This window comes from Leptosomus discolor, chromosome 4 (assembly GCF_034619465.1).
Source record: "Leptosomus discolor isolate bLepDis1 chromosome 4, bLepDis1.hap2, whole genome shotgun sequence".
In the NCBI taxonomy this organism is placed as follows: Eukaryota; Metazoa; Chordata; class Aves; order Leptosomiformes; family Leptosomidae; genus Leptosomus; species Leptosomus discolor.
Genome location: NC_141394.1, coordinates 8,937,091 through 8,965,023, shown reverse-complemented (window position 1 = coordinate 8,965,023; position 27,933 = coordinate 8,937,091). Strand labels below are relative to the sequence as shown.

The following is a 27,933-nucleotide window of genomic DNA, read 5'->3' as shown; positions in this document are numbered from 1 at the left end:
TAAATACAATCCCAAATGTCGCAGGATCTAGCTTTCAGAGGTGACTTCAAGATCTTGCAGCTGTTGGGTGGCATATATAATTTGGAAGTGGTGGATGTGGTATCATCGTGGAGGGTACCAACCTCATTGTCTCAGTTGCTTTTCTGGCCATTTAATGGAGGTGCTGTGTTGGTATCTGTGTTGGAAGAAGTCTCTTGTCTAGCCTTGATGCCAGATAGAAAGGAAGGGGAGGGGAAAAAACAGACCTTGCTGGAAACCCAAGCACTACCAAATGCACTCTGAAGCTGAGTGGCTCTCTTGTTCCCCTTGACCATTGCAAAGACGTCTTTGAAATAGGGGCATGTGCTTAGCTTTCATGGGACGGCCACATAATAACTTCTTTTAATTTCACAGGTAGCATACAAACTTGTCTTCTGTTAATGTAATGCTTTTATATCTCATTTCAGCTATGAAGCCGTACGCTCCAGCTTTCATTCTCCTGTGGAGTGCTGTCGGCATAGCGAGGGCTGCCAAAATCGTTGTTGTGCCGCCAATTATGTTTGAAAGCCATCTTTATATTTTCAAGACTCTGGCCTCAGCCTTGCATGACCAAGGTCACCAGACAGTGTTTCTCCTCTCTGAGGGCAGAGAGATTCCTCCGTCTAATCACTATAGACTTCAGCGCTACCCAGGGATCTTTAACAGCAGCACCTCGGATGATTTTCTCCAGTCCAAGATGAGGAGTATCTTCTCGGGGAGACTGACAGCCCTTGAACTGTTCGATATCCTGGACCACTATTCCAAGAACTGTGACATGATCGTTGGAAACCAAAACCTCATGCGTGCCCTGAAACAGGAAAAATTTGACCTGCTCCTGGTAGATCCCAATGAGATGTGTGGATTTGTTATAGCTCATCTTTTAGGGGTTAAATATGCTGTCTTTTCCACTGGCCTCTGGTATCCAGCAGAAGTGGGTGCTCCAGCTCCACTGTCTTATGTTCCAGAATTCAACTCGCTGCTCACAGATCACATGAACCTATTTGAGAGGATTAAAAATACTTTTGTTTATCTTATTTCAAGATTTGGAGTCAGTTTTTTGGTTCTGCCAAAATATGAAAGGATAATGCAGAAACACAACGTTCTGCCGGAAAGGTCCATGTATGACTTGGTTCATGGATCCAGCCTGTGGATGCTTTGTACTGATGTAGCACTGGAGTTTCCGAGACCTACGCTACCCAACGTTGTGTATGTGGGAGGCATCCTAACCAAACCGGCCAGCCCTCTGCCAGAAGTAAGGTTTGCTGAGCTTTACAATAACTTCTGTGGTATCTGGTTGACCTCATATGATGATGATGAGTAGCAGTTTTCAAGCAATGAATTCCAAATGGGATTTAGTGTCTTTTGTTGTTGCTTGGTGAAATATACCCTTGAAGTCACTGGAAGTAGCTTGGGGTGGTGGTGGGGGAACTCATCAAAATGAGTCTTTTGTGGTTGCAGGGAGTATTTTGCTTTTGAGTAAGGTGCTTAATGGTACAGTAGAGGGGAAAAGACAGTGCATGCTATCTTGGAAATTATATCTGCAGCTTCTAACCAAGCATGGGTTAAAATGGGAAGAAGGGTGAATGGATGAATACTGCTTATGCTTAAAGAAGCCTGCTGATAGGTTATACTATCTATTTTCATGGTATTAGTGTTTTTATGGAGAGCTTGCTTTCCTTGGTTTGATAGGTAAAAGTGGCTTAAACACATGTATATAAGCATGAAGGCACTGTGTATAGGCCAAGAAATGGAGATGATGTGAGTTGGCATAAATGGCACCACTAATGTACTTGGATATGTATTTTTACTGTACACTTTACTGGCCCTGAGGTACTGAACTTCAGACTGAAATAGTGATAGCGACTGGACTGATTCCGGAAATCCTGGCTGCATGGGTTAATTATTAGGTTTGATTACTTCAGTGTACCATGTGATCTTTGATACCTGAAATCCAAGAGTGCCTCTGTTCAGCAATGCAATGGCAGGACGAAATTTCACAGAAAACCATCTTGCACTTCTATTTATGTATACATAAACAAGTAGATCTTAAATTGGAGATGCTTTTGGAGATGCTTCTGGCTGGGTGCTAAACAGGTAGGTAGACCTGTAGTGCTCAGGAATTTGCTTCTAAAAATGCCTTGTTCAGCCTTTGTTTTTTGCGTGAAAATTGCCAGGCCCACTTTTCATCTGGTTTAGCCTGAAAATTGATCTTGGAAGGCTGGGGTTTTTTTTGTTGTTGTTTTGTGTGTTTTTTCTTTGTTATTTTTTATTGTTCTTCACACTGTTGGTAGTGCCTTGACTTAGCAATACCTGTTTTCATCGACTCAGAAAATATGAGAGACTTCTCAGATTTGGGCTGCAGGATGTGGAACACTGAACCAATTCCCTCATCTTTTTTTTTTCCTCTCCTATTCAACTTTAAATGTGTCTGAGCTGAACAAGAGCAGGCAGTTGCATTGCACTCTGAACACACTAGTGATTATATCCCGACATACACTGTTGTCTGTTCTCCAAGGTGTCATCAGAGGTGACCGTAACAGTGCTGCTTCTAACTGGTTCTTCCTGTGTGTGCATCAATGTGTTTGTGTTTAGGAAGTGTCAGGCTGCACAGATACCCTAAGAAAGCAAACTGTAAGTAGCCCTGCAGTGTCTAAAAGTTCAGCCCTATTCTTTCCAGGAGAAACGTGCTGGCTGGATTGAGTTTTAGCTCTCCATTTTCCAAACCAATATTTTCTTCTTCTGTAAGAAGCAAAATGTCTTTGCATGATAAATTTGGGCACTACGTTAACATCGTCATTTTTTTTATCTCTGTGGATTGCTCTTTAGGGTAAAAAATTAACTGTCCTCAAAGGCAGATACTTTCTTTGCTATAAAATGGAGTGCAAGAAAATGAAAGGAGCAGTTTTCTTTCGATGTTTTGCTATAGGGATGTGTGTGTGTATAGATACAGAGATGTGTATTTGTAAACATGTATATAGATACATATTGGGAGCCTTTTGAGAATATATTTCTGTGTACTTTCTAAATTTACTCTGGAACCACAGATGTTAACTGGCTACAATACCTTGTGATGCAACAAGGTGGAACAGTAAGTAAAATGTTTAATATAACCAGACTGACAGTGACCTTGAAATAGATCTGTTGGTAGAGTGCATGCTGCAAATACTTATTTACAGTGTGTGTGGGGAGAAAACCCCTGTAATTACTTGTGAACTGTGACAATTTTACCTTCTGCTCGGTTTTGTTGGGCAATTTGTTCTTCCAGTCTTCTAAGCGTGGGATTTGATTGAATAGGAGAGAGACGAAGTGAGTGTGTTCATCTTTTATCATATAATTTGCCCATGCTTAAACTGTTCTGCATAATCCACTGTGGTATGTATTGTAGGTAAATTACTGGGCAATCAGTTTGTTTTTATTGAACAGTTAGATAAACTTCATAACTGTTGCTTTATTCTGGCAGGCTAAATTGGATAGCTAGGGCTGCGACTGTGTTCAGCTATTGCTGCATCTCTAAGGCAGGAGCCATTACTCGCTTATCTTCTGCAGCTCTTAGCCTGGGGCGTTAAGGTACACCAGAAGCAGAACTGGTTCATGTTTCTGTGCTGGGCTCGGCATGGGGACGCTTCAGGAGCATCTTGTAAATGAAAGCGATGCTCCTGCCCAGAGATGATCATCAGAAAAGAGGAGTGTGTGGCTGGAAATAACAGCTTTAGCAGGCAAATTTAAGCTACTATTACAAGCCATTCAGGTCTCTTAGGTTCTCCAAAACTGCTTATAAGTAGCCTAGTCCACTTTTTCTGGTAGCAAAGTATTAGGAAAAAAAAAAAAAGCCATGTTGTTTTTTCCAAGTCCAAAATACCTGCTCAACACAAAATAGACAGGCACCTCAGCAGTGGCACTGCTGCCTTGTTGGCAGAGAGAGTTTGTTATTTTTTGGGGGGCAGGAAGTGAAAAGGGAAAAAAGTGGTTTGTTTAACCAGATCAGGATTCCTACACGTAACTGAAGAGCTAATAAGGAACATCTTGAAAAGAAAAAGCAGAGTGTAATAATTAAATGGTCAAAGTTGAGACAAAGGTCAAGGCCTTTTAAACTGTCAGGCGATGGCTGTTGTTTAATTCTAGGGGATGTGGTAGCTCTGTTACATGGTTGCTTAGAGTCTGCACCTGTGTTTTCCTTAAGCTTTCTTTAAAGAAAAGTTAGAAAAACACAGCTTTAAAGGTACCAGGTAGCAGGAGATGCTGAATATCAATGTCATGTAATAGTGCGTGAGGGTAAACAAACCCGACTCTTGCTTTGCTCTGTCCCATCTGTGCTAATATTTTGGTTTAGGGCAGTGGAAGGGTTTTGTAAATCGCTCAGTCACCCTGGTTTTGCTGCATGCAGGTTCCCTTTGTAGAGTGTCTTTTGTGCAGGTAGGTTTATTTTAGAGGATGTTAAGCTGGAAGCTTTATTTCACCTGTGAACCAAATGCTTACTAGTGTCTGATAGGAGACATAAGGGTCAAAGGGTCCCCCATAAGGGTCTGTAGCAGCGTTTGACCTTTTGGATGGCTTTAAGGGACATGCTTCATGGGGGGATGCTCAGATTGGGGACCACACTAGATGTAGCCAAAGTCAAGCTGCTGCAGCGTGCACAGTGTACATGCAGAGCCTCTGCTGTGCTGGCACGGCCCTCAGATAGGGCCAGGCTGCACTCGCTGCAGGGGCCGTATGTTAGCTGTGCATCTTGCGCGTCACCAGTGAAGGGAACTGGCCTTACTGGCACAGATCCTTGCTGCCCTGCACAGGCCAGAAACCAGCAGTAGCCGGTCACGCAGTTAGCTTACATAGCGGGTGTGATTTTGAGCTGCTGCTGAGCTCTGTAGCAGTTACAGCTGCGGAGTGCAGCACCCGGCTGTGGTACACAAGCTGCAAACGCGTCTTTGGGTTGCAGCCTGCCCAGATGCCTTGGGGAGCCTTCGCCAGGCTCGGATCCTCCTTTTTGTTTTTCCTCTAAGGCAGTGCCCCGATGTCGGTCTGCGCTTGGCGCGGTGTCCCTTGGCGCGGTTGCAGTGATCAGCATGCCGAGGAGCAGGAGCCAAGAGCCAGCAAGGAGAGCAGCAGGTCCTTTGGAGGTCACCGCTCTGCCCGGCTCCCTGCGGTGCCTTGCGGCATGGCATGGGCAGCTCAGTGCTTTCTCGTCGGTGTAGCAGGGTTAGTCTTGCCCTTTATGGAGAGGCTGTATGTCAGTCAGTGACTGAAATTCCTGGTGGTGGCACGTTTCGTCCTGTGCTCTTCTGATCCCTGCTGCAGGTGGATGAAGCTGAACTTAACTTGTGTCCCTTGGTTTCATTGTGGTGGGACGGCTGATCATTGCTTCTCTAAGTTCAGCGTAGGCAATAGACAGTGCACAGTTAGTTGTCTTCTGTGGTAGCTAGTGTGCTGTTTTCACCGGTGAAACTGTGTGGCTGTAGAAGGTGCTTCTTGCCTAAGTACAGTGCTCTGTAAGAGACAAGGAGGTGGTTGATGTGGCTGCACCCGTTACCTGTAAGTGAATAAATTCTTACATGCATGTGGGAAAGAGTCCAGTGTTTGTATAGTTAACTCCAAAAGGATTGCGTAGAGGACAGTGCAAGCAGAATTAGCCGTAAAAGATAAAAAGGTAGAGACAAACTGAATATCCAGTCTTTAAGGTCATTGCTGAGTTAAACTACTAAGTGTGTGGTGTTCCCTGGCAGGATTTTCCAGATAACTGTCAGTGGCCATTAGGAAAGTAAAAGGCTCCTCTGCCTCTTTCTTACTGCGCTTCTCCAGGGGGCTCTTGCAAAGCTGAATGAAGCTGTCTTCTTAAGGTAGCACACATTTTAAGAAACAGTGGGCAAACCTCTGCTGTGGCATTTATATCTTGTGACTAGGTTGATATGTAGTTAGGCATTAATCAGCCTGATAACATACGTCCTTGAATCAGAGTAGAAACCCAACGGGTGCTACAAGCCCCTGCCTCGGGAAATACCCAGTCGCTGGCGAGGAGGGGACAGAGGGCACTGGAAGCAAGCAGGCATCTTTGCTGCTAGAAGAGCAGCTGAATAGTTTTTCAAGAGGATTCCTTTCCATCAACTGGTTGATGATGTAGGTGCATTTGCACATAGGTTGGATCCTGCAGTTTGGATACAGTTATAATTGAGATAATCAGTCAGTATTCACTTCATTTTATTTTTTTTTTTGGTAAAATGACACATGCCCTGTATCTCATGAGGTGAGCTGCTGTTTTGCATCTGCACAGGTTTCGTGTAGTTTCGTAACTACCTCTGTGTAATGCTGTGCTTTTTTTCAACACTGATCTGGAGGTGGTACTGCAGACTAAGTGCTATTTGTCATTGATAGGAAAAGAGAAACAAGTGACAGTTCATTTTTTTTTTTTTACTTCTACTGTACTTGAGTAAATGAAATTTATGTTATAACAGAGGGTGTTCGTGTTTCAGAACTAGAGGCTGTCCTTTCAGCCATAGCTGTCAACAGACAGTAATTACAGTACCTTGCTCGCTCCTCCCAGTAGATCTCATCTAATCTTGTTATTATATAGATCTACATCTATGTAACAAATTGGTGGCTTTGAAATACCTTCATTAAAAAGTTGAGGTTTTTAACTGAGTCTTGCTGATGGCTGTATGTTTACTAGGCGTGTGTTAGCTGATACTGGTATTTAAAATTAGGTGGAAGAATACAGAGTAGTTTTATTCCTTAGATCAGATTTTCCTCCTTCATTCAAATTCAAGGACACCGTCTATAAGCTCTTGCAGACTGTAGTGGCAAGTTTTTGCACATGGCATAGCATTGTCTTTTTTGTTTTTAAAGTCTGGGGAATAGTTCTTATCAGCTACTTTTGACAGTAAATTTCTGGTGATGTGAACCGATTCTAGACCTGTTTTAAAATGCATGCGATTGTCAGCTGGGGAGACAAAAGGTCTTTTAAAGATGATAGAGATTATGGGGCACTGTGTAAATTCTGTGCTGAACCAGATGGTGTCATGTATCTTGGCTCCGAAATACGTTTCCACATAAAGCTTCTTCCCACCCCAACAATTGATCTTTTGCTACACAAGTAGGTGTTGCCTGAGCCCTTCAGGTACCCACAGTCATAAAACTGCTGTAGTCTCCAGTCTCAGATGCTCCAGTACGGCTAGGTTGGCGAACCGTGTCTATTCTTGCTGTACTGCGGCATTTTAAATTTGGGAAGATCTGTGACTCAGCATCTACTTGTGTGGTGCAAGACAGGGAAAAGGATGCAGGGCTAATTTCAGAAGTCAGCACAGTATCTCCAGTAATACTTGGTCAGGAGGGCAGGTCCTCCAAGTGCACATGCCAAATGTGAGGTGGCATCTAGTGATCAAATACCGAACCTCTTCAGCAAGCCCGTGCTGTCCATCAAAAAGCAAGTTTATGTGGTTCATGGATAGTAGTACGAGGTGGTTATTTCTTCAGCTTAAATGATTGTGTGTATTTGGAATGCAAAATGCAAGGTTCGGACCTTGGATGTTTCATAGGTCAAACTGTGAAAGTCGACAGCAACGGCAGGTTTTGGTTTTTTACTATGTTTATTTATTTATTTACAAAAAGTCAAACAGGGTAATATAAGCTACTATTATAAACAGCTTTTGTGGTTTTAAATATTCTGATTAATCATTTTTGTGTTGGAATGCACAAATCAAAAAGATGTATTCACTTTGGTAGTGTGCAGTGCTTTAACTGTGACTGTCACTTGCAAGTTTTTAAAACTGACCTGTGTGTAGGACAAATAAATAAAGAGCTAGTGTTTTTATTATGGTCTACTTCTCTAGCATATGTAGGATAATTTCTAACATTATGTAGAGAAACAGAAGAGAGCAACATATTTCCAAAGACATACAGTATTTGGAATGTGCTTGTGTTTGAATACCATGTTTGTATAGTTTGGGAAACTGGGATGTGTTTAAAGCTGACATTTAAAAGCAGCAAGCCTAATTATTGACGATACTGACTCTAAAAAAAATAACCTTTTTAACCAAGCCGACTTTTCTTTTCAGATGTCCTAGTTGCTTAAAGGTTATTCAGGTGAAGTGGATAGCTGTTATTTAGCTAAAAATCTGCTTGGGTATTTATATATCCTGTGACTGGGTTGGTGTTAGGTGGCACCCATTGTTTGGGGTGGTGAGGTGTCTGCGGCTGGGACCTCCAGGAGAGGAGGGAGGCTTCTGAGGAAGAACTGAAGGTGAGGATGGGGAGGAGAAGGGACAGTCCCACACCTGGCTCCCTGCCCTGGTTTTAGTGGCTGAGAGTGGGTGGAACAGCTTGTTGTAGGTTGCAACAGCCCCTCCAACAGAAGTTTCGTTATTAACAACGTTGTCTTAACGGTTTTATTTATTTTGTGTTTGCTTTTTAACACTTCTGAGTACAATTATTTTTTAACGCAGCAATACACCTCTAATTGAGTGTTGACCTTCACTGCTGTTTTGCTGCCGGTTGTATCTCCATTCATCTCCCCAAGCTTTCCCAGACCCAGCACAGTCCTGGCCTGGGATGGTGAAGGCAGGTTACCTGGTGACTGCTGCAGGGACTCATCCTGCATAGCGCTGTGCTGCCTGTGCCGGCAGCCCTGCCTGCATCCAGACCCAATTGCTCAGCGGGTGTCAGTGCAGTGCCTGGGTCTCTCTTGATGCTTTTTGAACAAAGGCGAGGGAGAACACGCATAGATGGAGCCCTCCTGGGAGTTTCTGAGGGAAATTCCGATCATCCCAACCAAGTGGAGGAGCAGAAGAGGAGATCGGGGAGGTTTTATTGAAGGATGTGAGATCTTATCACTGAAACACAGGCTCAGAGGCCAGCTGATATTAAGCTTCTTAAAGAAGGGGTGATGACTGATGGCCTGTTTAAAATATATGAATGTATCTGTGTATGCACATATGCACACACATATATATGTATGCATATATATATTATGAATACTAAAAAAAAAAAGGAGGCAGTAAGCTCCAGGGAGAGAAAAAGCTATTTAGTCTGAAGAGGAAGTGAAGAAGAACATGCCATTATTAATTCAAAGCTGCAGGTTAGAACTGTATCTCCTACCATCCACAGAGCACAGGTTTTTGTACTGGAACAATGAAAGACAAAATTTCCACCCTAAATCAGTTTACAGTGTGGATTTATGGATGGGATATATGTCAGTATCTGTAATGCAGAGGTCTGGATTTAAAATTGAACTTCAATTTTCTTCTTACTGTATTCACTGCAATTTCATTTGACCCAATGTTCTATAGATGGCATAAGTAAAAACAGTCTCTGTGCTTAAAACTGTCTTTTCTTAGCTGTTACTTGTACAGCTTTTCTACGAGGTATGCAGCTACTGAAACTGTAGGAGAATTGGCAAAACCTTGGTTTGCATTTAATAATCAAACTCTTCTGTGTACGCTTGTGAGTTGTATGACAGGGCTTCATGCTTAGGAAAGTGAATATTGGTTTTGGTGGGTTTTTTAGCAGAATATTGCTTCTGGGGTAACGTCAACAAGGTTTTTAATTTGAATCCTGGTTTTGAGCGTACCTCTGCTGCATCTGCTACTCCTATGCAGTGATTTTAATAACCTCTCTTGAAGGGCAAGCTTCTTATTTTCGACTGCTTCCCATTCATTTGAAAGGCAAGGCTGCTTTCCCAGGGTGCTTGCCAAAGGCCCAGTGAGTAATGGATTTTTGACAGTGTGTTGCATCAGGGAAGTACTTGCGTAGCAGTTTTCTAGTTGACCTCTAGTTTTAGGTAGCCCGTGTTCTCGGAGGCTTCATTGGATATGCCTGTAACCCTAGAGAGGGCTGAGATACGGGAGAAAAGACAAAAGGCTTGCGGTACTGGATTTCTTGCCTGTGTTTTTGAGTCTGGATTTCATTCCTCTTTGAAGTGAAATGTCGGTGTTGGATGTTATATGGGAAAAGGCAGCAGAGGTCAGGGACAAGAAAATGCGACATTTCAGGCATTGGAAAGCTTCATAAGGTTTTAAAGACTTTTTTTCCCCCAATGCATTTTGATAAGCCAAATATGCAGTATATTAATACCAAATAGTTAGTGAGAAACATAAGAGGAAAAGTCTATTTCAACAGAGCTGAGTCTGTGTCTAGTATTATTGAAGAAGCACTTTATCAACAGTGTGGTTAGTTTAATATGGGACGACAGTGTGCTTAGTGCTTGGGGTCCTAATAGAAGACAGTTCAGATCTTACTTGGTTTCCCAAATGAAAGTGTTAGCATGATTTTAACCAGCAAGAAAACAGAGGAATCTAGTCAAATGCCGTAATCTGAGCATGCTTTTTTAGTGTCTGTAACAAAGTATTGTTTTTTGGAATTATCTTACTCTGTGCTAATATGAACTACAAAATATGAAAAACAATGTGAATATTAATGCATGGACTTTGTGTATGGTAGATCTCATTAACAAAACGAGTTTTATCAGTATCTTAATAGTATATGGTGCAAGTCAGCAACATCAGTATATTTAGGGAAGGCAAAATATAGACTTATTGAGACTTTACAAATACCTCACCTCTTCTGTTTTGTTTTTGGAAGTTTCAGTTTGACTTCAGACAGCAGAATAAATGGAGAGGGGAGGGGAAGAGACCAGAAAAAATATGTTTAGTTACAAGTTCGCAACAGAGAGGAGGTTGATGACTGACAGCAACTTGTACCTGAGGAAAGAGAATGATTAACTTGCAGAGGGAAATAGTGGGGTGGGGAAGGATCTTGTCCCGCTTGGGAGCAGTGTGGCTGCTGTTAGTTGAACTGACTGCAGCTGATGGTATGAAAAGGAACAAATCCTGCTAAATGAGCACGTTTGCCTTGTGGCTGTTGCTTTTAAAAGGCAGGAATTTAGTAAGTGGAAAAATAACTTTCAGAGTGCGACACATGCGCTGACTGACGGGGAGATGTTCAGCTGAGGCAGCAGAAGGCAGCTGGATGTGTTGAGTCAGGGAGGTGTGAGCCATCCTCTGCTCGGTGCAGTTGGGTGTTCACTGGTGTCCCATGTCCTTTACTTGTTAGAGCAAATAAACTCCCTCATTTTTGGTTCTAAACTGATTTACACATTCCTGGCAAGTAAATAAAAGCATCGTACTTTGCCTAAAGTGCTGGTGTTTCTCTGGGTTTGCTGTGGACTGACATGTTATTTTATAAGTTTCAGATTATACGATAAGACCGTGTTTATTCAGTGGTAGTAAAGGTCATATAATGGCATCTATATGACCTTTAACCACCTGGGCTGAAATGTAATTTTTTTAGTAAACTTTGAAATGAGATTAAAAATTTATTAATACAGCATTTAAATATTTCACGTGGGAGAAGTACCATTTAGAAGATGCCAGAAAAAGTTAGGACACTAATAAAAATGGTCTGTGTACCTTTCTGTTTATTTATCCGTGAGTATCTCCTTTCTAAAGAGGGCTTCATGTGGCTGCTTATTTATTTATTTTGAAATAGATCTGGTTTTGTCTACTCTAAGCAGCATTTTGTAGTAGGAGTTGCATAGTATGCCTGTGCTCTCCATTGGGGAATGGTGGTTTGCAACCATATTCAAAGAACAGGCATTTGTGCTATTACACATTTGAATCGAGCAGCTGAACAGGGAAAGCTTCGGATATTACACCCGGTTATGTTTGTATTTGTGTACTTTGTTTATCTGAAACAAAGCTCAGTATTAGGCACCACTGGTTACTGCCAGCTGGGTCCTCACTCTATAGTCACAGCTGTGCATTTAGCATCGAAGCCTGCTAAGAATAGCTAATTAGAAAATCAAACAGAACAAAGCTCACACAGTAGGGTTGGCACAATAGCATTCCTGTCTGAGAATGGTAAAAAGATTTAGTTTATTTTTTTTATTCCTCTCCCTCCCCTCCCTTGCACCTATAGTACCACATGGATCAGTAAATGCTTATGCTTCGTGTGCAAGCACAGGCAGAGCCTCAGTAAAAGACTGATACATACTCAAAAACCTTCGCTCTTAGTAGTGTGGTGTCACACAGAAATCACTGCTCATAGGCCACCAAACTGGGAAAGAGGACAAGGCAAGGTTGTAGTGTCTGCTCCTGTGCAAAGCTCTGACAGCAGTCAGTATCACTCCTGTTGAAAAAGGAGAAGCCTCCTTACGCAGCCTGTGAACAGTGTGCATGACAAACTCAAAAGCAAGCGTGCAACTTCTGAGGGGGGCAAAATGACCACAAGGCCGGTGTGCTACCATGTGAAAGCTCCTTGCCTAGGGAAGGAAGGGAATAGTAGCTGCCTGACTGCCTTGGCCTGGTCTATGCAAGTGCCATACCTCTCGGAGACCTGTAAGTGTGTTTAATTATCACTTCTTAAAAGGGTTTAGAAAGCACGTCTGATGTGGAATATGGTCGGAGAGGAATCAGTACCTCCGTTGGGCCTCAGTGTGCCAGGATCAGTCAATGTAAGTGAAACTAGGGATTCGAATGAACTGGTAGGGAGCTTCGTAGGAATTTTGTCATTTCAGTCTCTTACTCTTGTTCGATTTTGCTCAAAGAACATGCATTTGCACAGAACTTAACATGAGAACAGGCAGAGGCCTGATGGGGTTTGACACAGTGTTGTAATTGGGGCTCCCTTAAGCGTTTTATACCTTAGCATGCATTCGTAATTTTTTTACATCACTTAACTCAAGTGAAAATGGTAATTAATTAATATATGTATTAGATGATGTTTTGTGGGTGTGTCTATAAAGCTATAATTGGATGAAAACCAGAGTTCAGTTAGAAAATGAAGTTCACAGTTCAGTTCAGAAACTGAACATGTGCTGTAGTACACTTGACAGGTTTTCTGTCTTTCCCATGGGCTAATCTGCTGAGGTTGTACTGTGCCTGGTGAGATGGGGGTGGGCAAGAAGAGGTGTGGTAGCTGTACGTGCTCAGATTTATCCTTTGGATCAGCCTCTCCACTGACTGCTGAGATAGCCTGGAGGAAACAGCCTCCCTCCCTCAAGTAATTTTTGCAAGTACTTCTCCAATCCCCGACTTTTCAGCTTTGTTTAAGTATCTTAAAATTTCTGGAGAATCCTGGTATGCACCTGTGTATCCAGCTTAATATTTCATTAATGTCAGCTTGTTTGCACTGTGAACTTACAGAGAAGAATAATTACACTACAAGTTCTCTGAGTGTCTGATCTAAGGTTTTTAAGAAATTCTAGTGAAAATTTTGCTTTCAGGTTCTTCAAGGTTTGGGAGTTACAGTGTAAGGTTTGATTCCTAGTTTGGAAGGGGAAAGCCAGGTCTCTGTTCCTAAGCTGCTGGTCAGTTTGCCAAGTTTGCAGGGTAGGCTCGGGGAAGTGATGTTGTCTGGCTGTGCTAGGACTTCAAGTGATTGAGGCAAGACTTCGTTTCTACATAGCCAAAACTGAGAATACTTATATTTGGGTGAAAAAAAAAGAGATCGGGTGTTCTGATACAGTCTCCGAAAGAGAGCCATTTAAAGAAGTACTCCTCTTTACAACGTATATGTAAAGTTTCAATTGACTGCAAAAGTTAAAGGTGTTTCCTTCTCACTTTTGTGTTCAGCTGAAGTTTGAAGAAGAGTTTGAGGAAGGCTCAGTAATGCAGCTCATCATGTAATAACCCCCTTCCCCAGATCTTTACTGTAGGTTTAGACCTCAAAAATTGTAATTTCAAATTTTAAGTATCTTTTCATTACATTAAAAAAAACAGCATTGAATTTACAGTGAACCTGAACATCATTTAAACTGGGTAAAAGGAGGTTGCTTTCTTGCTGCAAGCAAAGAGCTGTAAAACGCTGCCTGAACAGGGAACGCCGCTTGTAATGAAGGCGGCTCTAATGACTCATCCTGACTCAGTGTGTTTTCATACGGTGTGTAATTAGGTCGGGAAGGCAGAATGTGCTGGAGGTCAAAAGTGTAAGTGGATTTAAAGAAAAGAAAGGCGTGAATTCATAAGGAAATGAGCCTAGGTGTCTGAAACTTCTTAGCATATGGTGTTGGGAGTGGTGGTTCATTGAGCCTGGTACTTGGGGTGTTAGGGCTAATACGGCCTTGATGAGTGGCGAGGCAGGAAGGTGACGAAAGGCTATAGTGACTAGATGTGCTGAAATCGTAGGCAAACAAAATTGTCCCATGGCATCAGTGTGTTCTCTTCCGTGATTCAGGTTTTGCGGGAATTGCTCAAAGCTTGTGTTTTGCACTGCTTGCCCTGCATCATAGTCACTGCGATGTGCTTCCTAATGTAAACATTAGGAATGTATATGTGTGAATTAAGTGACTACATAGCTGTAGTAATAATACTGATGAAGTATCTAGTCTCTTTCATGTGCCAAGATCATAGCCTACTTTCTATCTACTGTGAGTATCTCTTCTATACCTTGTATGCCGCATAAAGAACAGGGAAAGTAGAAGAAAATACTGAGCTTTTGTGCCATGGCCCAGCTAATTGTACCAGGATGTTCAGATCTGTATTGCATCCAAAGACCTGTGAATGCCACTCACTTGGATTTGTTTTCACTTGATCTTCAGTTTAGAAAGGCTGTACTAAAAAGCTGTCAGGAGAAATAATTATAAGAAGTTAAAGGAACCTGAGAATAAGGGGCTCCTCCAGGTCACGAACTCGGGAAGCTGTACAAGGAGGCAGTGTAGGTCTCCTGTTCTTCATTTCCTGATTTTTACCCAACTCTTGCATTTTTAGCAGTATTTAGTGATCCTGCTTAATTAAGGCTGTGTTATCCCAGGAATTACACAGATGTCTGCAAGGAGAACCTTTGTCCTAACAAGTCTGTAGTTCATTTTCTGCAGCCCATGCGTGGTACTGATCTCCAGCACCTCTCTGGGGAAGCAGACTGGAAAGGGGCTGCAGATCAGAAGGCAGGCAAGTAATTCCTCTTACTACCAGCACCATGTAAAGCTTAAGTAAAATTAGGACAAATTGGAATTGGGAGGGGAGAAGAACCTTTCAGGTGATGTCAAAATACAACAAGCTGAGTTGAAACTCTTCTGGATCTTCTTGAGGTTGTTATAAGGCAGTTTTGACCCTGACTGAGAAGAATCAAAAGCATACTCTATAAATTAGCATCCTAAAAGAAACCCTGAGGACAAGTTCGAGTTCCTTTGCTTCTGATTTGGGTTGGCCAGGCATCATCCAGCTCTGGTCTGGAAACCCATGGTAGCTGTGTAGGCTGTTGTTCTAAGTCACTGCCTGTAGCACTTGTGTTAATTGTTCCGTACCTGGTGGATCAGAGTTGCTCCGGACCAACTGAGAGCATGGCAAACCTCATTTCACTGGTGTGGACCTGTCTGTAGGGGAAGTGTGCCTGATTTCTGCAGTTAATTAAAACCTTTCCATGCAAACTTCTATTACTTGGATCCTGGTTTGAGAGCTTGTGAGCATGCATTTGTGTGTTGCCACACTTAAGAAGTGGGTTGGGCGAGGGTCCACTCAGATAGTACACTTCAGTTTATACAAAATGAGAAGGTTTGTATTCTGTTGCTTTTTGTTTGTTTGCTTTTTGGTTTTGTTTTTTTTTTTAATGTAATCCCATTTACTATGGCAAACAGATTCCATCTTTTGAGCCTGATGGCAGGACCTTGTCTTGCTTTCAGAATGTTAGTTCGCCTTTGTACATGCTGTGCTCTACTCAAGCAGTGGGATCACCTTCAAAGGGAAGGGTTGCAAAGGTTTGGCTATGAAATCATCCATAGTAATATGAAGTAGGTTGCTTTGCTATTGCACAACAGTAAAATGCAAAAGCCAGTTTGTAGGGTGACTCTGATTCCATGGTACATAGCAAAATTCCTTTCTTTTTTTCTCTACATAAAATTCGAAGTACTTTAATAGCTATTATACATGGGGATTTTTTTAATGCTATATTAGAAATTCCATTATAAGGAAATATTTTATACCTCCTCTATGTTTACATAATGATGTATAACTCTTATTATGTGAATACATCACAGAGTTGTGAAGTCTCACTGAATTTCTAATTAAGCACAGATGAGCAGTAGCCTTGGGAGCTGTTCCTCAGCTAGATCAGACTGATCTCTAGCAGCAGAAACCACGTGTCTGATGAAGCATAAGGAGGCACAGGTAGGACTTCCCAATGCTGAATGATAAATATTTGAGCAGTAGTGCCAGCTGTCCTTTTTTTGTCCCTATTAGAAAGAAACATGCCTCCAGCTGGACTTTGCTGCTGATCACAACCATTTGGGCCCCACAGTTTAGCCAGTTGTCAGTCCCACCTCACTGTCTATTTGTGTAGCCACTACATCATCAGTTTGTCTGTGAGGTTGTGGTGGGAAGCAGTGCTGAAAGCCTTATTCAGGTCAAGGTAAATAACATCCACTGCTCTCACCTCATTCACTGAGCCAGTTTTCTCACTGTAGAAGGTTATCAGGTTGATCAAGCTGATTTTTCCCTCCATAACTCCACGCTGACTGCTCCATTCATGCTGTACTTAATATGTTTGGAAATGACCTGCAGGATTATTTGCTCCACCGCCTTCCAAAGATCAAGGTGAGGCTGAGCAGCCCATTCCCTGCATCCTCCTTCATGAAAATACAAGTGACACTTGCTTTTTTTTTTTTTTCTTCCTACTTCAGGTCCCCCCAGTCCACAGGAATCTCCTTAAATTGCCCTGATCTTTCAAAGATAACGGAGTGACCTTGCAGTGACATTGGCCAGTTCCCTGTCGCCAACTGGCATTTCTGGGTGCATTCTATCAGATCCCATATACTTGTGTATGTCCAGTTTATTTAAAAGTAGCCTAGCCTGATCTTCCACTGAAGGTAGGTCTTCCTTGCTCCACACTTTCCCTCTGGTCTGAGGGACCTGGTATTGCTCAAGGCCAGCCTTACCGGTAAAGGCTGAGATGAAGAAAGCATGAAGTACCTTGGCCTTTACCATATTTTTTTGTCACCAGGTCCCCTGTCCCATTCAGCAGTGGGCCTGTGGTTCCCCTGGCTTTCCTTGTGCTGTTCATGTATTTTGCTGTCCTCCATGTCCCTTACCAGATTCACCTGCAAATGGGCTTTGGCTTTCCAAACCCAATCCCTGCAATCTCAGGCAGTGCCTGTATATTCCCCTCAGGCCCCCTGTCCCTGTTTCTAATTCATGTATGCTTCCTTTGTACATTTGAGTCTTGCCAGGAGTCCTTTGTTCATTTGCCTGCCACTTCTGCTTAACTTCCTGCTCATCGGCCTGGACCATGGAGGAGGAGCTTGGAGGCGGTGATGCTTGAATATCAGCCAGCTTTCCTGAACCCCTCTTCTCTCCGAGGCTGTATCTCACAGGATTCTTCCAAGCAGGGCTCTGAAGAAGCCAGTCGGTTGTCTTGAAGTCCAAGAGTTGTCTTGTCCTCTCAGTATCCTGAACTTCTCCATATCATGGTCACTGTAGCCAAGGCTGCCCCCGACCTTTGCATCCCAGACAAGGTCTTCCTTGTTTGGATGTATGAGGTCCAGCAGCGTGTCTCCTCTTGTTGTCTTCTTGAGCACCTGTGTCATGGAGTTGTCATCAAGGTGGCACTATAGAAGTGTCCAGGTTTCAGCCCCTCCAGCAGGTTTCAGGGTGGATGAGTGCTCTGTGAAGACCCGAGCCTATGAATGTTTGGCTTCTTCCAGTTGTCCAGTTCCACCTTGTAACAGGTGACTTCAGCTCTCAGAATATAGCTTCATCAAATGACACAAATGGCAGAGAGCTGTCTTTTACAGCATGGTACTTGATTGCATTTCAGAATGGTTTGTCCCACAAAAGGTTATTTTCTCTTTATCTTTAAACTACAGATAGGAAATAGTTCAAGATGTAACTAGTTGAACCACTAAGTTAAAGTGACTGTAATCATAGACTCACAGAGTGGTTTAGGTTGGAAGGGACCTTAAAGATCATCTAGTTCCAACCCTCCTGCCATGGGCAGGGACACCTTCTGCTAGAGCAGGCTGCTCCAAGCCCCATCCAACCTGGCCTTGAACACTGCCAGGGAGGGGGCAGCCACAGCTTCTCTGGGCAACCTGTGCCAGTGCCTCACCCCCCTCACAAGTAAAGAACTTTTTACTAATTATCTAATCTAAACCTCCCTGCTTTCAGTTTGAGGCCGTTACCCCTCATCCCGTCACTACCCTCCCTGATCGAGAGTCCCTCCCCACCTTTCCTGTAGCCCCCTTTAAGCACTGGGAGGCCCCTCTAAGGTCTCCCCGGAGCCTTCTCCTCTCCAGGCTGAACAGCCCCAAGTCTCTCAGCCTGTCCTCACCGGGGAGGTGCTCCAGCCCCCTGAGCATCTTCGCAGCCTCCTCTGGACCTGCTCGAACAGGTCTGTGTCTGTGTTGCGCTGGGGCCCCAGCGCTGGACGCAGCACTGCAGGTGGGGTCTCAGCAGAGCGGAGTAGAGGGGGAGAATCACCTCACTTCACCTTCTGCTGCCCGCGCTGCTTGTGATGCAGCCCAGGATGCAATGGGCTTTCTGGGCTGCGAGTGCATGTTGCTGGGTCGTGTTGAGCTTCTCATCAACTGACACCCCCAAGTCCTTTTCTGCAGGGATGCTCTCAATCCACACAGTGCCCAGCCTGTGTCTGTGCATTCGTGTTTGCAAATTTGTGCATATGCAATTGCAGCATGCCTTAGGTCCTTAAGTAAAATTCAAGGACAAACTTTAAATAAATCACAAAACCGCCTGGAAACTTTCATGTCAGAAGTTTAGCCCATAATAAATGATTCCGCTTCGAGGCAGGTTAGAGATACTTCCTCTCCTTTCCCTTCTTCCTTCTCTCCTTGCAGATATAGGAAAAAAGAAAAAGGAAAAGAAAGTGTGCTGGAGAAGGATGAAGAAAAATTAAAAAGTGTGGATTCTAGAGAAAACAGAAATCTCCTTTTCACTGCGTAGCAGAGACTAGCATACAACCCCACTGTAATGTGCAGGTCTTTGTTATTCCTGCCACTTTTTTCTGGTAGCTTTTGTAGTTTTGTGGTCAGATAGGGTAGCACAGCGTTACTCTGTTACTGTCTGGCCTGCTGTTTATTACCAGGACAAGAGGCACATTGTGAACAGGGCTCTTAATTTTCTTTTTACTCATTTTTCTATTGCTGTACTGGTGTTGAGCAGGCTTATGCTTAAATTTGGTGAGACCAGAATTAAACCATAACCTGGGAAATAAAAGATAATCTTCAGCAGACTGACATACCTGTATGTAAGTGGCATAATTTTTTAGTTCCCACTCCCAACAGTTGCATTGGGGAAAAAAAAAAAAAAAAAGAAGAATTTCAATCTGTGTTTCTAAAAGCAAAGTGTACGCTGAGGCTTTTACCTTTTTTTCCCATGTATTTAATACAATTCTGGTAACTGGCTGTGGAAGTGGCACACAGTTAGGTCTAAGATAAAGTGTGTAGGTCTAAGAAAGAGGGACATCCACCCTGTGCTTGCCATATAAGTGCAATTTGGTTCCTTGCTTCTTGAAATATTGGAACAGTGGAAACTGAAGGTGTTTTTTGAAGCTCTGGCTTCTTTCAATTTATTTTTGTATAAATGAAAGAAAAACAGTCCTTTTGAAATGCTCTCGCTTTCTTTAAAGCTAGAAATCACACAGTTAAGTCCCAAACCATTCATGTAGTTCCTGTGCTGAACTTCCAGGCTAATACTACACGATAGATCTAGATATATTTTGCTGAGTTAAAATCTAATGTGTTAACTTTTGAATGTGTGTCAACTGGTCAGTTAGGAAAGGACAAGTGATCTTATGAAACTGGTTGTTAATACGGAAGCTAAAACAAACCCAGAAGAATTTTGCTGTTCATGGCCTGTACCGTGGATTCTGAATCATCAAGTCATTGTACTTGGTGATTTCTAAAACTTTATTACTTTTGAAACTTGGCTTGCGAAGTAACAGAGGGACCAACAACTGTTCTTCCTAAGCTGTTACGTTTATTTAATGTTTCAGTCGTTTACCTATGCTCTACAATGCTCAGTATAAATTTTCACTTTAACAGGATCTCCAAACGTGGGTGAGTGGTGCTAACGAAAATGGCTTTGTCCTCGTCTCTTTTGGAGCTGGAGTGAAATACCTGTCAGAAGACATAGCGAATAAGTTAGCACATGCTCTGGCAAGACTGCCTCAGAGAGTTATTTGGAGGTAAGTGCAATGAGGTGCTTGGGGTGACTTGAAGTGCGCTTATTTCCTGTTGTGCCATCTTGATCTTGCAGAAGCTGAAATTGAGACAGTCTGGGTGGTACAGAGGACCTGCCTCTTTTGAAATATGCTTTTTGTGGAAATATTGCAGTCCCCTGGTAATAAGGAGGAGCAATGATTTTGTGGCAGAATAAGGCATAGGTTATACTCCTATGCTGAGATTACATCCTAGAAGGCTTGGGGACAGCGAAAAGAGTCCGAGGTTATAACATTGTGACATACTGTCATCATTTCTGATAAAGAAGCCACCCTAGGGAGCAAGAAGTGACATCCTGCTGATTTAATCCCAGCTTTTCTTTCTTCTTCTTTTTCTTCACTTTTTCAGGCCCCTTGTCCTCTTTTTATCTGTAAACATAGACTTTCATAATTGCTCTTCTCACTTGCCTTTTTCTGTGAGAAATTGAAGGAATTAAATCTGCAGGAGTGAAAATCTAATAAGCTTCCCCAGCTCTAGAAGCTTCTTGAGTGGTGCTCTCAACTTACTGTTAAAAATCAAAGAGCCGCTTCACATGAAGCCTCGCTCTGCAATAAACTCAGAGACGTTATGTGAACGTTGGTTTCCAGATAATCAGTGTCTTAAAATATATGACTGCTGTCTTTGCTGCGCTTCTGGAGTTGTATTGGTATCCTATTTAGCGGCCTGTTCCCTGCTGTCTCTTGGGGACCGTTTTCACTGCTGTGTGTAATAAAAATAGTGAACCCCACTAATGAACAGGAAAACAGAAATTCTTCAGGCTATGGCACAGAACCTTTGGTAGTTGTAGTAAAGATCTCATCAGTTCTTGATGGCGTAGAGCCGCTATGTGTTTGTTTCTTATGAAGCCTGCAACGCTGCTTGGCTTGTAATTAATTATTAGTCCCAGTTGACGTTCCTGCTTTTCCCTTGGTTTATCCTTTTGTCATGCTTTCCCTGGAATGCTTTTCTGTAGGAAATACCACTTTCTGTAGTGAAGCAGAGAAAACTCAGTAACAACTAAGTGTTATTAAGCAGGTATTCTTTATTGCGGCACTGGGCAGCACAGGGGATAGCTCCTTCCATACGTGCGCGCCCAAGTGTTAGGATTCTTGCCTTATATTTACAGCTTTTATGTTTATTCATTACATTTCTAAGAAAAGGTTGGGTTATTCTAATTATTTCCAGGAATTCATTGACATAAATTCCTCCCATAGTCCCGCCTCAGTCCACCCAAGTTACACCTCTGTTGGGGGTCGTTGGTGGTCGTTGGGGATGAATGTCCGAGTCTTCCTCATGGTTGAACTTTTGAACTTGTCCTGTGGCGCATGCCCTGTACCATCCTGGGTCTTTTCCAACTCACAGAACCAGCTCTTGCTAGCTGCCCTCCCTATCTCTCCTGCTCAGTCTTCTGTGTTCCTTGAGCCCCACAGTCTGATTGGAGGATTCCACCTGGTGTCCTTCATTTGGCGGATTCTGCTTCATTCTTATCTTTAAAGTGTTAGTTAGTCAGCAATGGAGATAGGCATAACGGTTAGTACAAATCGGCCTTCCTCCCTATCTCTAAAGGCTGGTCAGCAGTTCTTTTCTAAAAGCCAGTTTTCTAAAAGCTAGTTAGCCATTCTTTCTTACAGTAGTAAATAAATCAATTTTCGTGGGTTTTTCTTGGGAATAGCTTTTTTAATGCAAAAGCAGCAATTTTGGTTGAAGACTCCTGTTAAATTTTTTAATTTTCCTCGCTACTATTTCCTTACCAATGCTTTTTGTTATGTTTTTTTGTTTTGTTCTGTTTTTGTTATCCGCACTGTCTGCTGAATGGAGTACTAGTTAGAGCCAAAACCAGTAACATAGTTTATTTGCTTTTATATAACTTAACATAAATAATGTAGGCTTTTTGCAACATACGGAATGTACAAGCCAGTTGTACAGATTGCTTAATTGAGAATATATGGGTGATTTTTTTAATGAAGTTACAGTTCTAATGCTCTCTAATAACAATATATTGAAGTTGTTTGAAGGAGCTGTTACAGAACAGCTCTGTCCTCTAGTAGCCACTGGTGGCTTTTTCCTTCTTTCTTTTCTGTTTAGAATATATTTCACTTCCTTTATTATCTGTATGTAACATTAATATGTGAATGAATTTGTACTTTGTGCATGTATTTTATGGGCTAAGCTTTTCCAGAAACCTCAGGTGAGCAAGACGATGCCATTTGGTTTCAGGCAGTTGTGCAAGTGAGAAAAATACACTTGTCTCCTAGTCTAATTCCAAACTTTTCATCAATAGCTTCTTGCCTCATAAGCTGAGCTGTTGGCCTTTCCCTTCCTGGTATTAGTAACTCCTTTTAAAATAAGATGGTGTCAGTTATCAAGAGCTACAGGAAACTGGGCAATTGAAAGGGAACACCTGGTGTTGATGGTAGGGGATTATTGTTTGTGTGCTGATGGGATATTCTAGGTGGGGCTATTTATCTAGTACCACCTAGGGCTTTCAGTAAAGCAATAGGCTCAGAACGATGGAGAGGTTACAAAACCTCCTGCCCATCACAGTGCAAGTTATATATGCTTTGAGAAGCAACTACATTGCCATTCTGTTAATAGAAAACATTACATTCAAGCCAGCTTGCAAGGAAACTGCGTGATGAAAATACGATGTTGGAAGTTATTAGCTATTTACGGCTTTTGGTTGAGCCTATTTTGTTTCCTTGTAACAGTGCGTAAACGGTATCCCTGTGTAATGGGAAACCTACTTAGGGCTCATGGATCATTTGGTTTGATTCTCTGGTTTGAGTTTATCCATTTTGGAGGTCTCAGTAACTTGGTTTCCATTTGATTTTATTGTTTTAGGTTTTCAGGAAACAAACCAAGGAATTTAGGCAACAATACGAAGCTTATAGAATGGTTACCACAAAACGACCTCCTTGGTGAGTATCTGTTTTGATCATATATTGCTTAGTCTCACTCGAGTTCAGGTTGCTCTTCCAACAATGTTCAACTGCATTAGCAGTTGTTATAAAGCTAGGATAATTTCTGTAATGGAAGTCATAGAAGAAGAGTGGAGAATTTGCCAGAATTTCAAGGTGATGAAATCAAACTTCTGATGTTTCTGATGTTGATTGTATTTCCCTAGTACTAACTCCATTTTTTCTTTAAGTTAATAGGGCGGAAGGGCATAGTTATTCCAAAGACTATTTGGCCTAATAAATGGGAAAATTTTTTGACAAGTGTCTTCTATACCATGGAAGCTATGCAGTTTGAGGAAAAAATAATTATTAAGGATAAATAAATGGGAATTTTCTTCAATCTGCTAACTTAATTTCTCTGTTAAGAAAAAGCATGGTAGGGTGTTCACTGGGCTCTTCATAGAAGGTTCATAAAACTGCACATAGAAAATCTGTTCACATTGCATCAAAAAAAGTCTTAGGGGTCTGTACATACTTCTGTATGTAAACACATATTTTTCTCCAAAGAAAGCTCTAAGAGAACTTGGACACGTGTTGCAAGCTGATAACAACCTTCCTGTTTAACTAACCTGAGGTAGTGCAGGTTCTTGGGTGCGGAGATGAAACTTGGTAGTCTTGGTACAGACTATGTTGGAGTCTATGTGGTTTATCATCCCCTTCCTTCCCTGTTGAAGGGTAGCTGAATACATTGCAGATCTGAGGGGCCGCAGAGTATTTATGGTTGTCTCTGGGATACCTGGGTGTTTGTGTGTTTGCATAACAGCTCCAGTGCTACGATGGGCGCTGATGGAAGGCGTTAAGCATGCGTGTGCGTCGGTGTGCATGCATGTCGGCTGGACTGGTTACCATAACGTGGTGATTAGGCAAATGACTTTTAAAGCAGGTAGATTTGTTTTGGTTACTGAGTTGCTCTGGGGCAGTCTCATTTTTCCATTACATGAGATTGTTACCATTATTGTCAGATCTCGCTAGCCTGAAGTAAGGCAGGTGAAACTTCAGAGAGAGAATGTAACATCAGTTGTCCTGTCAGTAAATAGCTTGTGTTTCTTAAGAGTAATGAGGAAAAATGCACGCTCCCTGGCTCATTTGTACTGCTAAACTGGTTGTAGTCACCACCTGCAGCTACTCAGGAGTAAACAATATATATTAATTACTTCATTAATAATTTTACACAGCTCTTATACATGAGAATTTTTTTTTGCATTGGCCATTCCCTCCCTCTTAGTGTATAAGGAAATCATCTAATGTGTTTGAGGTTTCAGTGGAGTGGGTTTAAGAAGGAGAACTTCAGAACAAGTTGCGTTCATTTTTGCCTTCCTGAATTGCAGCCACAGAAACACGGTGACAAATGTGTTGTGCGCAGTTGCTTCAATAACTTTACATTAAGAAGATGTAAATGTTTGGTGGTGTTTTTTTAATCTTCATGCCTCTTCTGTTTTCAGGTCACTCTAACATTAAAGCTTTTCTTAGTCACGGAGGCTTGAACAGCATTTTTGAAACCATGTACCATGGGGTCCCAGTGGTGGGGATTCCACTCTTTGGAGACCATTATGATACTATGACTCGTGTGCAGGCCAAAGGCATGGGAATATTGTTGAACTGGAAGACTGTCACTGAGAGCGAATTGTATGAAGCCCTAGTAAAAGTTATTAATGATCCCAGGTATGGAATGAGCAATTGTTTCTTTTATTTGAAGTTATTGTTATGGGTTAAATATGTGTATACAGAACCTTTGCGCAAGGGAGAGAACCACATGTTGGGATTTCTTTGTGTGTAGAGTTGGGGCAAGTCTTTGGATGGTTGTCCCATTTCACACGATGACTCAATTGATCAGGTTTCTGTGTAGGTGCTAAGCTCGTTGCTCTGTGTACCAGAACTCAATTGACTCATTTTCTTTTTGTGACAGTTGCCACATGAAGGGCAGAAAGGTTATAGAAACAAACCTGTCCTGACATACTCCTTGTTGCAGGCCAATGTCTCTTTGTGTGTGTCTTGACTACTGCATATTTAGCAATCTGTCTGTTGTGCTGCCTAAGGGGCCTGGAGAAAAATACACCGATGCGACTGTAGGGTGGCATGTTTGGTTTGTAGCTAAAAACATGGAGCTATTAAAAAAACCAAACCACCCCCCCCCCAAAAAAAAAAAACAACCCTCTCTACTAAAGTCCAATGATTTGATTAAAAAAATAACAAAATATTATTTTCCTGTTCTAGCCAGTAATACCTCTTTTAAGGTTAGGAAGTGTTTGTTGCAATGACAATATTCTAACATACTGCTGTGAATATGAGGACACCAGTCTGTTTTCTGTAAGCTTTTTTTTTGTTTTTACTACTCAGGTGGAATAAGTAAAAGCCCGTGAACTGGGTTTCCTAACTCTTTATGATTACAGAGAACAAAATTGCTCAGGGGTATAAAAGTGCGAAGAGAGTCACTTTACAAGTTTGTTCTGTTTTAAACATCTGTGATGTTCAGACCATCTCCAGATCAAAACATAACGATGTGTTAGCTGGTGGGCTGTTGTACCTGGCTGACGGTAGTTTGGGAGAACAGTGCCAACCGTGCTGCTTGCTGTCATGGGAGCAAAGTCGGTAAGCAGCGCTTACCTTGGGAAAGCAGAAACCTGTGAGGAGTGAATGGCAGGACCGCAGCAAAGAGGAATGTCACTAAAGAGATCTTGATAACATCAGTTGCATCACCTTTCCCTTGTGCAATTATCCTTAGTATAAAGACAAGTCCTGCATAAAGAACCCATCGACCCTGCAGCTGCGGTGAGGGGAGGGAGAAGGAATTTGACACGACTAGCTGCTGAGGACAGCCTGTTGAGGAAAATAAAAAGTTTGAGGCTGAGCTCTGGACCCAAGCAGAAATAGTCTATTGCACAATCAAAAACGAGTTACTTGCTTTGTGCTGTGTTTCTCTAGTAATTCAGTATGCAATAACATAAATGAGTGGCCTGTTAGACGGGGTATGTTGCCACTTTACAATGGAAAGGGCAAATGTGTCTGACTTGATAGGGTTCGTTTTGGATTAGATAAAATTCCCTTCTGGCAGCAGGTCAGCGTGGCCCTTCATCACTTTGCTGGAGGGTGGATTTCTGCCTTGAGTCACACACGGGTCTGCTTTTCTTGTCATTCTTCATCGGTGAGCTGTAAGGACTAATTTAAAGACAGTTTGTCTGCTGTGTCTAGCCCTCTGTATGCTGGTGGTTGTGAGAGTCCTGCAGTAATACACTGTTTGATCTGGAAAGGCTTAAGTATACTTGGGTGTTTGCAGGCTTGTGTTTCTCAGAGCGCTGACAATGATTTTTCCTTTCTTCTCTTTTCTTTTTCTTCCCCGCAGCTACCGGCAGCGGGCCCAGAGGCTGTCTGAGATTCACAAAGACCAACCCGGTCATCCCGTTAACCGGACTGTATACTGGATTAATTACATTCTCCGTCACAACGGAGCCCAACATCTACGTGCCGCTGTTTACAGCATCTCTTTATATCAGTATTTCTTACTGGATATTGCCTTTGTTGTACTAGTGGGTGCTGCCTTACTTTATTATATTTTGGCCAGGGTAACAAAATTTATCCGCAAACAAAGCAAACATCTTTGGTCAAATGACGAACATAGCGCTATTAATGGACATTACCAGAACGGGATACCAAATGGCAAGTATAAAAGAAATGGCCACATTAAGCATGAAAAAAAGGTGAAATGAGCCAACCGCCCCATGTAAAGTAGTAATGAATCAGATCAGTAATCGAATTTTATCGCTGTAACTTAGTCTAACAACTACTTAAAATCTCAATAAGCAGTTTAACACTCCCCTTCAGTATGTAATATTATGTGACAAAATTCTATGGAACTAAGAAAAATCTTTAAAAAAAAAAAAAAAGGCAAGCACAACCTAAAATGGAAAATATTTTATTCTTAATACTGATGCAGAGAGGTTATTTTGGCACTGAAGTTTTTAGAAGCCTTAATTCTCTAAAGTTATACAATGACCGTATTTATGAATTTTTGGTTTTTAAAAGATAAATGTGTGTGTCCCAGATGAGGAGAGGTTTCTTTTTATTAGCAGAGGTTTTTTCCTTTTATTTTTTTATTATTTTAATATATCTGTCTTTTAGCTGAGAGAACGTTAGTGCTAGTTCTGTTTTCTTTGTTGAAGGTTCAACATGTTGTTCAAGAATGCTGTTTAAAAAAAAAAAAGGCTTCCCCACTCTTTGTGCAAGTGATAGTAAGTTGAGGACTGAGAACACAGACATTAGAAAAAAAATAAATCTTAAAACGGGCACTGAAGAAAAATGGCAAAAAATATGTACTCGTTTTACTGATAAGCTGCATGACTCTTCTGCTCGCTACCAGTGCTTTGGAGAAAAGGGTCTTGAGCAAGTCTATAATAAGTCCTAATTTTTAATTTATATGAAGTTTTATTTGTTGCCTTTCTCTGCGTATAGAATTTATGCCATGAAAAGATTAGGGAGTTTTATTTCAGTTTAAAATATGGCTCTGTGGGAACTAGGTTTGCATAATTAAGAAAAATGAAACCAACAGCAACAACAAAAAAAGAAAACCTAGCCCTGCGCTCAACGTGGAACGTTTTGTTAAGGCCCAGAGCTGCGCAGAATCAAACCACTGTTTGGGGTTTGTTTAAAAAACCAACAAATACCCCCCCACACCCCCCAAAGTTGAATGTCTTTCCTATTAATTCTCATTATTATTATATTATTATTATTATTATTATTATGATGAAGTTCTTTCTAAATCGCAGTGTTGTAGATGTTCTCTTTCAGTGGTTGTATCTGGAAAAATATTACCTTCTATTAGTCTGGGCCACGCAATCC

The 27,933-nt window shown here is 41.9% G+C and overlaps 1 protein-coding gene across 1 annotated transcript; it reads left to right on the top strand.

Annotated features, from left to right (window-relative positions):
* Positions 1-448: 448 nt before the first annotated feature.
* On the top strand, positions 449-26,804 carry UGT8 (UDP glycosyltransferase 8). Its single transcript, XM_086464480.1, has 5 exons — positions 449-1,270; positions 19,988-20,130; positions 22,985-23,061; positions 24,543-24,762; positions 26,441-26,804. The coding sequence occupies exons 1-5, from the start codon at positions 449-451 to the stop codon at positions 26,802-26,804; spliced, it is 1,626 nt and encodes a 541-aa protein (XP_086320606.1).
* The last annotated feature ends 1,129 nt before the right edge of the window (positions 26,805-27,933 follow it).